At 37.7% G+C, this 11,503-nt stretch overlaps 1 protein-coding gene across 1 annotated transcript; it reads left to right on the plus strand.

The window, feature by feature from the left end:
- Positions 1-1,961: 1,961 nt before the first annotated feature.
- On the plus strand, positions 1,962-10,601 carry LOC141114315 (keratin, type I cytoskeletal 19-like). The gene is made up of 8 exons (XM_073607928.1): positions 1,962-2,954; positions 3,957-4,039; positions 4,339-4,495; positions 6,191-6,352; positions 6,808-6,933; positions 7,034-7,254; positions 8,188-8,222; positions 10,543-10,601. The coding sequence occupies exons 1-8, from the start codon at positions 1,962-1,964 to the stop codon at positions 10,599-10,601; spliced, it is 1,836 nt and encodes a 611-aa protein (XP_073464029.1).
- Positions 10,602-11,503: the final 902 nt, after the last annotated feature.

An 11,503-nucleotide genomic window follows, 5' to 3' on the forward strand; every position in this document is an offset into this window, starting at 1 on the left:
CTTCAAACTTTAGGGGGGCCGGACAATGGCCAGTGAGTGTAGAAAATGACCTAGTGTCAATGGGAGTAAACAGTTCCCTATTTTTGGTATTAGGGGAAGGAATAGTGCCCCACTGTTGGTGTCAGTGGGAGGAATAGTACACCATCATTGGTGTCAGTGAGAGGAATAGTCTCATTATTGGCGTCAGTTGCAGGAATAGTGTGCCATCATTGGTGTCAGTGGCAGAAATAGTGCCCCATCATTGGTGTCAGTGGAAGGAATAGTATCTCATTATTGGGGTTAGTGAGAGGAATAGTGCCCCATCATTTGTATCAGTGGAAGGAATAGTGTCTCATTATTGGCATCAATGAAGTGAATAGTACCCCAACATTTGTGCCAGTGGGAGGAATATTGCCCCATCATTGGTGTTAGTGGGAGGAATAGTGCCCCATCATTGGTATCAGTGGGAGAAATTGTGCCCCATTATTGGTGTCAGTGGGAGGAACAGTGCCCGATCATTGGTGTCAGTGGGAGGAATAGTTCTCCATCATTGGTATTTGTCGGAGGAATTGTGCCCCATCATTGGTGTCAGTGGAAGGCATAGTGGCTCATCATTGGTGTCAGTGGGAGGCATAGTGCCCCATCATTGGTATTAGTGGAAGGAATAGTGTCCCACCATTGGTGTCAGTGGGAGGGATAGAGTGGCAGGAACTATGGCTCACTGTTGCTGACAGTGGGGTGACTAATGCCTCAAGGGCCGGATAAAAGCAATTAAAGGACCACATCTGGTCCTCGGGCCACAGTTTGGAGTCCACTGCCATATAGGCATATAGGTGAGAGAGAGATAATCTTGCTCTTATACAAAGCCTTACCGCGCACAGACCGCAGGTTTTCAGCACCACATTCTAGCGTGAACAAGTCCTAAGGTCACTGACAAGATCTGTAAATATCAATCTGGAGTTTAGTTTCATTCCTGAAGAAAGAGATTTGACCTATTCATAAAGAAATACCTCCTTACAGCAAGAGCTGTAAAAATGTGGAATAAATTTCCCTAGGAACTAGTTCAACTTTATAGATTTAAAAAAAAAACGCTAGAGGTATTTATAATTGCACAAAATATATCTGGCTACTTGTATTTATAAAAAAATAGCACTGTAGATTGTTGATCCAGGAAATAGTCGACTGACTTAAGTGATAAGAAGTTTTTTTTTTCCTATTGGAGCTAATTGGACCACAACTTTTTTGCCTTCAAGGTTTTTAGTAGATTTATGTTTGTCTATTGGACAAAATCAATGAACATGCATCTTTTACCAACCCAACTAACTATGTAAATTTATACAGTATGTATATTTATATACAGCCTAGGTTTCACAGCACAGATCTCAGTCAGTCTCTAAAAAAATATAAATTAGATCTCAGTCAGACACTGACAAAATATTTATTAATTAAAAAAGAAATAACGCAACCTCTCCTTTATCTGATTTCAGCATTCAATGATTCTGTATAATGTTTATATTATAGATATGTAAATCAAACTAAGCTCAATCCAATTAGTCAGTAAAGTGTTGCTTTAGTCATTGTTCATAAAAAGAAGTGTAAAATATTAACTGCATCCTTATTTCTTAGATGTTACCACAAGTCAAGGCTTAGCAGTACTTTCATCTATGAGTTTATGCAATTTATATGGGTGGGAAATGTGTGATGTACAGCTTTATAAGAAACATACCATCCCTCCACCTGTCTATAGCACACTTTTACAAACACACCATAACAAACAATCTCTGGTTGTTCAGCCCAATAATTAATTATCAATAAAGCCAATGAAGCGCAAGACAGCAGAAGCACATAAAGGTTGCCCAGATTTCTACAACGCCTCATATTTTTACTATAAATAGAAAGATAAAGCAGAAAGCCTGATACTGAATTCATAGACGGAGATCTAGTAAGTCGTATTTCCATCTAAATCGCTCCCAATCATCATTATGAGACCCAGCATTAAGCAAGGTTATTCCTCTTTTGGAACCATCAAACGTGGTCATACAAGTGGTCATTCTGCCAATGTGTTTGGCCATTTGTCAGCAGGTCATCATGGAGGATCTCATCTCACCTCTCATCACGGTGGAGCACATGTATCCCATCATGGCATGTCCCATCATCATGGAGGTTCTCATCTCTCTCATCATAGAAGTTCCCATCTCGCTCATCATGGCAGTTCCCACCTCTCTCATCATGGAGGCTCCCATCTCTCTCATCCTGGAAGTTGTCATCCCTCTCATCATGGAGGCTCCCATCTCTCTCATCAAGGAGGCTCTTTTCTTTCTCATCATGGAGGATCTTATCCATCCCATCTTTCAGGAGGATCCCACTTCTCCCACCATGGTGGATCAAATCTTACCAGTCATGGAACTTCAAATATGTCCCATCATGGAAGCTCCCACCTGACCCATTATGGAGGAGGTCCTCATTTAAGTTTTCATAGGGGATCACACCTTTCGCATCATAAATCTCATCTTAGCTCTTCTCATATATCTCATCATGGAAGCCCTACCAAAATGCATCATGGAAGCTCTCATGCGTCCTGTCATGGAGGGTCTTTTAACATGAATCATGGAGGAAGTCACATATCCCATCATGGAGGTCATCACAAATCAATGAGTGCCCATGGAGGATCAAGTTCCAAGTCAGTTTCATCCTCCAAGCATTCTTCTATGAATCATCACAAAGGCCATAGTCATGGTTCACACTTTAGTAGCCACAGCAGTTGGAAAAATGATGGTTTGCTCAGCATCAATGAGAAAGAAACCATGCAAATACTAAATGAGCGCTTGTCTACCTATCTGGACAAAGTTAGTGCTCTAGAACAGGAGAATGCCCAGCTGGAAAGGAAGATCTGCGAATGGTATGCAAACAACGCTCCTAGTTCACTCCCTGACTCAAGCCAGAATTTCAGAATAATATCAGACCTCCAGAATCAGGTAAAATCCAAGACTGATTGACTGATTGTCTACTAAAAGTAAAAAGTTATAACATTGTAATTACTGTTGTCTTAGGCAAAGTTAGGTTAATGTAGATATTCCCTGCTCTAGATTGATTCAACATGTCATCTACTATTTTATTAAAAATCTGTTGAATCCCATAACTTACACTCACACACACTTTCAGACAGCTCCCCCTATTTCATTCTGAGACTTTACATACAAGACATCAGTTTGGACAGGTTTTGATGGGTTAAATTGCCAACAAGCTTGTTATTCCCCTTGGAGACTTCACAGTAGTTTTCATCTCCTCATCTCAAAAAACATGATTTTGAAGTCTGTCTCTTATAATTGGAATCCCCAATTATTTGTTTATACTGCATCATGAATGTTGAATGCAAGAGGACCAATTATTACCATAATTTGGTTTTATTACCGTGGACACTGATAGGCAGACTGGGAAATTCTAGTGGAAACAAAAACCTAAGTAGCAATTGCAAGAGATATCTGATTTCATGAAAACTAGATTACAGTGCTAGTGGATGTTTGAATTATTTTTGGAGAAAGAAAATATTGTTTAGTGTTACTTTAACCTCTTTCTGACCATGGAACTCATGTGCCGCATAAAGAATGGTGGGCCTTAATACCCACATACTGCACATATGCGTTCATGTTGGCTGAGGTATTGGGCTGCTTATTGCATGGACCCAACACAGTGACTGAGCTGTCAACACAACTCAAGTTTTAAATACATTTAGATAATTATTTTAAAAAGCATTTTGCTCAATTGTTACCACTGCAGCACTTCTACCATGTTGATTGTTTAACAGTTGTCGCTATATCATTATTCGCAAGTCATAATACACATGTAAGTAATGATATAAGTCAAACTCCAACTCCACGAGCAAGTTACTGATTTCTTCCTCAAAGAAGAATACTGTGTCTGCCACCAAATGCCCACTTTCTGTTATCTCATACCTGTCTACAATATATATCTTTCAGATTTCCGCAGCTACTATGGAGAATGCCAGAATTGTCCTGCAGATTGACAATGCTAGACTTGCTGCTGATGACTTCCGTGATAAGTAATATTTTAATTCTACTATACATATTTGATTTATTCAGGTCATCTAAATTGGTAGGCCAGCAGCTTAGGGTGAAGAGATGTTCACTGATTTAAGGAAACACAAACCAAGATTAAGGTTGGGGGTATATAATCTCTATTCAATTTCAGAATTTAAATAAAGGGACATATACTATTTACTTTGCAAGGGGATTATCCTCAGAACTCAGAAATATTTAAATATCTCAGTACATGCCCCAATATTTTACAATGTGGGAACTATTTTATCACACTTAAGTTTGTATTTCTCCTTTTGTCAAGGTATGAGATGGAACTGAATATCAGCAATAATGCTGAGGCTGATGTGAATGCTCTGCGCAGAGTCCTAGAAGGACTAAACCGTGAAAACTGTGACTTGGAAATGCAAGTTCAGAGCCTTCAGGAGGAACTGCAGGAAATGAAGAGAAATCATGATGAGGTAGTGATCATTACAGGGGACTTTCTAGTAAAATGAAAATCTTTTTATAGCGGTTTCTTCATGTAGAAACATGTAGGGGCCCATAATGTAATTCTTTCCTGCTGAGGTCAGTATTACTTGGGTGGCAAGAAACCACTTTAACTATTAGTTAAAGTGGAATTAACCTTAAAGTAGAATGTAAACATGTTAGCAGGTAGAGTTTTATGGCAGAATAGACTCTGTATGCCCCTTTTTCCTCAATTGTTTCTGGGTTTGGATGTAGGGGGAAAGATTAGAACTCCTGTTTGGTTTTTCTTGCTATTGGGTGCTTCATTAGAAAATGTTACCCCTTATTTACTGTCCTGTCCTGCTGACAATGATTTCATGAGACAGGAACTGAGGAAGACTCTGCAACGGTGATACAGACAGAACTAAAAATCTGACAAGGGTTCTAGCCTTTTTGTATTCTACTAAGGACATCAATCTCTCTGAGACTTGGACAGTAGTAATAAGCTATCAAGGGCTTTAACTCATACCCTCCCCTTCCAAAACTAAGAAAAACGTTTTGGCTGGGCACTGATTAGAAGATTGACTACCATGCAAGTAGAATGCAGTGTACTGATGCTGGGAGTAGGACCCCAGTGTTGGGACAATGTAACTTCCCTGCACATGTATAGGAATTACGTCATTCATGGCCAACCAATAGCAGAAGACAGAGGACTGGAGGCCCAGTAAAAGGAGCCAAGGAAAAACCACATTATTTTACCTTTACAAGTTCTCAAAAAATATTTTTTGAAAGCTATCTTAATTCACTGGCTAACTTTTCTAAGATTGAGATAGCCAAGAAGCATTTATTTAAAGCTGAACTCTGGAAAAATGGCTAAATACACCACTGAATTACATGCATACATATAAAAATTGCATTTTAGTCAAGCTAGTCCTGAGACTTGTAAAAGACAGGAGAGTAAGCTGAATAATAAAGATAAATTGCCTCCTTCCTTCCAGCCTGTGATTGGATAGTGAACAAGCAGTGGATGACTAATGAGGTCCTTATTTTTTACCATTTAATGTTTCTTGTGAATATATGTACACCACAGCTCACTAATACAGCCCCTCCCTCTCCTTGTTTGAGCTCTACTCTATAGGGTAGCCATTGTCAACCAGGGTTCAATGGAACTCTAGGTTTCCTCCAGAGGTTTTTAGTGGTTCCTTCAGCTGTGGCTGACTGACCTTCCATCTGATGGTGCCTGCATAGTTCTAGGGTTAATGCCACTTGGCAGAGCCAATTGCATAAAACCAATGATTTTTTTAGCTGTCTGTAGAGGTTGTATTTTGACTACTACTGTAAGGGAGGCATTCTTCCCACTAACCACCAATTTAAAAGGCACTGACCAACAATGAAATGAAAATTCTTTCAAGGGTTCCTCTGGGGTAAAAAAGATGAGAATGGCTTCTATAGGGGATTACAAGAGTCTAAAATCAATCAAAATGAAGGTACTTAAAATGGCTTAAAAACCTCATATAATAATTTTGTAATGAATAAAAAACTAATTGAATAATTTTGTAATTAATATGTTACTGCATTATGTCTTTGTGATTTGCCCATGGTTTGGCTTTATTTAAAATTTGCTATAAAAAAGACATATATTTCTTTTTACTGTACTATTTATCTTCACATCTCCAACATCAATCACACAAAAAATCTTTTTCCTTTAGGAAGTAAACTGTCTACGTGCTCAGCTGGGGGCCAGAATTAATGTGGAACTGAATGCTGCTCCATCTATTGACCTTAATAAGGCCCTGGCTGAAATCCGTGATGAATATGAAAACCTAATGGACAGGAACGTACGAGATGCAGAAAATATGTTTAGACAAAGGGTAATGTGTTTCATATACATATGGTTTAAACTTGCGGCTATATACTTGTCTGTTCATTATTCCAGTAACTTACCACTCCAGACTCCTTAAACATATTTCTAAAAATTTCATAGACCAACTAAACACATAATAATTTAATACTAGGTATGGGGTGATTTTTTAAAATCATATACTAACGCAATCTGACATGCAGCCCATGAATATATTAATTACAGAGAGTGTTTGTATGGGATTAAAATTTAATAAATATTCCCACCCATGACACCACCACAACTTTCAAAACTCGTAAAACTATTAAAGTTATATATTTGACAGCACAGGCACATATTGGGCACAAGAGCATGTACAAGGAGGAGGGCAAAAGGAATTACACAGGCAAGTGTGTAAGTTGAAGAGACCATGCTGCACTTGTTGTCTAGACAAAGTAGTAATTCTGCTTATTGTGTTGCTCTCAGAGTGAAGAGTTGAATCGTCAAGTAATTTCTGGTTCTGAGCAACTTCAGTCTGTACAAACTGAGGTCATTGAGCTTAGGCGTACTGTGCAGACCCTAGAGATTGAACTGCAGAGCCAGCTGAGCATGGTAAGATCATACAGCCATTATTATTAAAATGTTATTTGGATTCTAAACCTTCATCCTTAAATTCCATTTCATTTTAATATTGTTATAACTTTTGTAATAGACATCAGCTCTGGAAAACACCTTGGCAGAGACACAAGCTACCTACTCTTCTCAAATTGCTCAGTTACAAGCTATGATCGATAATGTTGAGTGCCAGCTTGGTCAAATCAGATCTGACCTGGAACGTCAGAACTATGAATATAAGATCTTGATGGACCAGAAGACCCACCTGGAGATGGAAATTGCTACCTATAAACGCCTGCTGGAAGGACATGACATCCAGTAAGTTCATACCATTTTTATTTAATTGAATATCACATCATCACTTATACACTTAGAGGTGTCCACCACATGTTGTTCCTCTGCACATGGAAGCTTCTAACAATTCCATACCCATTGGCAAGGGCCAGAGGATAGGGTAATAGAAGCTTTTGAAAGCACAGGGAAAACATGCCCAAGGCATTTGGTCTCAGAAGTTCAAAGTGGCATGTAATAGCTTGGACCATTCCAGTTTCAGGTACCATCAGGGAATACGTAACACTATAGACCTGCACATACATTACATCTGTCACAGATACAGCAGTTACCTCTTCTGATGTGCCATATACAGTAAATGCTATTTGAACACACACATAACAGATGTATAGTTACCACAAAGAGGGCAGAGCGGTATCTTGTTTCATACAAATACTCCTGTATACATCTTTTGAACTCAAGTAAGCTTTAATCTCTCTGGACATTCATAGTCTTTTTAAATAGAAATACAAAATTTAAAATTTCAAGGTCCTTTCTCAAGGGTAACAAAATGGAATATGATTGTATATATTACTTTGTACTCTGTCAGTATACAATAAGGCAGCATGATGATCAGTATTTGGGAGATGCAGAGAGGTTTTCTTAGAAAAAAGGAAAGTAATCAAAAGTTTTAAAAAATTGTCCAACTATAGGTCATTTCATCTTCAAGATTTCACACCATTTGCATATATACAATGACTCCTCAACTGAGCAATGAATTATTAACACTTTGGTTAAATAAAGCCTTAACAGGGGATGTTAGAAATCAAACTTATTTTTAATTAATTTTTTTTTCAAAAGTGTGATGCCATAAATTAAAATTTAATAGAATTTTAAAAATGCTAAAAAATTATCTTATTTATTAAAGTATTAACATTGTAAGGAATTAATATTGAATTAATTTTCTATTTTGTTTTGTAGCGTTTCAGACTATCAGATGTCAAGCGGAAAACATGGTAAGCTGTGATATATATGATACAAAATTGCAAAACTCTCATAAGATTGGCATTAAAAGCCTATGCATACCATAGTATGCGTAGTAATTGTGCTGTCATTGGTAATTATGTAGCAGCTTTTAGTATTAAGTTTATTGGAATATTCTTTAATTTGCTGAAACACACTAATTACTTAGGGGTGGTGAGGTGACACTCTTGGAAGTGGTTATTCTATAATAGGTTTCCAAAAAAGTTATATCTGCTGATTGGAGCCACATCACTGCAGCAAGAAGGGTTTCTATGTGCTCCTAATGCAGATTCGCTGTTGCCTTGGTTTGCCAATACCAGGTCTTGACAGTGTCTCTTTAAGTTTTAATGTTTCAAGTCTAACAGGTCAGGACTAACATTTACAAGGTTCAAATCACATTGTGTAGCATTCTCCTCCACATTGTGCACTTGGTCAATATATGCATAAAGTTATAGCAAGTAGTTCCACCAGGGCAGTTAGTGTCGAAATGGCTGACATTGTAGTCCGTAATTGTGTAAGAATAAGTATGATCATTGGAGAAAAGCAGGTTGACTTCCCAGTATAGCTAGAGAACTGAGCATGCTGTGTTCTCCTGCTTCGTGTGGTCAGTTTTTAATAGGAAAGCAGAGGGACTGGCAGGAACACCAGGAATTTCACACAAAGGAAGCAGCACAAAGAAAACAGGATACTTTTTCATACGAGTACATGATATGTACAGCAGCCACATATCAGGAATATGAAATGTTGGGTTTACAAACTCTTTAATTCTGATTTTACCATCTTCCTGTGTTCTAAAGTCGTATCTCTTGTTCTCTCTGTAACAGATAAAATATGCAAATTAAAAGATTGTTAAAAAGAATATAAAGAAAAAGAACATAAAGAAAAAAATACCTTCTATATTATTAATTTACTCAAGGATAGTAAGGTATTCTAAAGTGAAGTAAAGAGATTCTTATCTTCAAACTAAGGGATCTGTTATCCTGCTTTGGGCAGAGTAAAGAGCTTTTCTACAGTTAATAAAATACACTCTCCCTTTACTTGTTAGAGTCACTTGCCCTTTTTTGCTAAGCCTGTTGCATTATACATTTTTGCACTTTGTTTAAATAGTCCTAAATGTTTCTTTAAATACAGTTAGGGTCAACCAGACACAGATGAAGTTGCTAGAATTGCAGATGCTTCTTTTCTGTTCAATAGTTTTTATCAGAAATGTTGTAAATGGAACAATAAGGCATGCCCTGCTCAGTGGATGTAATGGTATAGTACTTTACTCAGAAAAAACAGAAAAATACACTAAAAGGGTATCTGACATCAGGAAGCCTCTATCTATAATGTTTGAACCATACAACTATCCATCAGGGCACGTAAGAAGAAAACTAGAGGAAAACAGTAGAAGTAGGAAAAGGAAAAGTGGGGGAAGTGAAAGAAGGACAGAGGGAGGATTTATGGCTGGGGGGGGTCAAATGTCTCCAGCCCCCATTAGAAATATTTAGGAGAATTAGAGGTATAAAAGTTTGTGGTCAAAATTTAGACGGAAGCAGGCAACTTTTATAAACATATAGTCAATTACAAGTTGCCATGTCACATTCTATCAAGCGCAGTTATGGTGGGAGGGGAGTGACCCTATTAGGTACAGACCAAAATGTACTTTTTTGTTTTGGATAGTTGGCAGGGAGGTTAGTATTGCTGGCTACCCATCAGGAGATTAACCTTAAAGTGGAAGTTCAGCCAAGACCTATCTAAGGTTAACCTACTGTCACTCCTAGCCACATTCTAAACAAAATCTATCTAGCCTTGTAAAGAAGAGATCACAATACTTACCTATTCTACAGCCACTCCGGTCCAGTCCCATGTCCCAACTCTGTAGGTGATGTCACTTTCCAGGCATTTCACAGCCGTTGTTGGCTTTCTCTCTGTACACACCAGCCACCGTTAGAGCCTGGACAGGATTGGCTTCAGAAAAGGTAAGGATAATGATTTTTTTCTTTACAGGGTTAGATAGAGTAGGTTTATAATGTGGCTGTGATTAGGTTTAGCCTTAGATTTTTGGTTTATTTGTGGTTAGATTGGTGGCTAGTTATGGGTTTTATATTAACTTCTACTTTAATTTCCTATACTATAAATAAGATAAAAGTTGTGTGGAAATCTGCTAAAATTGCCACCAGAATACATTTTTCCACTACTCCTTTTGGAGTGGCAATCATAACATTTTGAAATACCCCTTATCTGTGACACTGGTTATCAGGAGAAAAAGAGAGAAACCATTGTTTTTGTATGTATGGCTCTAAATACTCTCTTTATTTTCATAATTTCCAGGTTCTCACCACAAAGTGGTCCATCACACCACTGAGCATCATCATGAAACCAAATGTTAACATCTATATCGCAACTGTTTCAGAAAAACATGAAGACCTTAGAAGATACAAAAATTGACACGAAAAATGTTTCTTTCTCTTATGTAACATCTCTCTTATTTTCTTTATATACTGTAATTATTTAATGGGGGGATGTAGAATGTGATTCATAACATGGTTTTAGGGGAGATAAACATTTAGCAATTACTTATTTCTTCCTAGGAATATATTCTGCTGATTCTAGACATACTTTTAATATCACAATGCAGGTCTTTCCAGCCATTAACATTTCTAGTTAAAGTATAGGTGTACCTTTAGGCACAAACTGTGAATAGTTCCCCCCTACTTCCTCCTATTAAAAGGTCCATGCAGACTTAGGATGCAGTGCAAACCTGGTCTCTACTGCCCCTCCAGGCAGCATTTACATCCCTCTTCATCTGAGAGCCTCCATTGCAATGCAAGCTATGGACATGAATGGAAGAGCCATATAGCTGGACAGTATAAGGTGGGTTTGCACTGCATCTGAAGCCTGTGTGGGGGCTGGAGAGGCATTCACAGTTTAATGCAAAACAATTATCACATTTTTTAATCTATCCCTTGAATATCATTAGCAAGTTTTATAAAACAAACTATGCTTTTAGTTGGTTTAATGTTGTGTCTTGTAAATACTGAGTTTCCACCACCAGGCTTCCAATTGATAACTGAATTTGGAGACCCTGAAAATTAGTCCTGGAACTCATGTGGGTACTATTGCATTGGATGAGATCTTACCCTTATTGGGTCAATTAGGCCACAATGCATGTTACATAGTTAGTCAAGTTGAAAAACAACAATCTATCTAGATCAAACAACAGAAACAAAAATTTAGAATAAATTATTAGATAACATCCATATACACAATTCTATACCAACAGTTGATCCAG

The sequence above is a fragment of the Aquarana catesbeiana genome, linkage group LG12 (genome assembly GCF_042186555.1).
Source record: "Aquarana catesbeiana isolate 2022-GZ linkage group LG12, ASM4218655v1, whole genome shotgun sequence".
Taxonomy (NCBI): domain Eukaryota; kingdom Metazoa; phylum Chordata; class Amphibia; order Anura; family Ranidae; genus Aquarana; species Aquarana catesbeiana.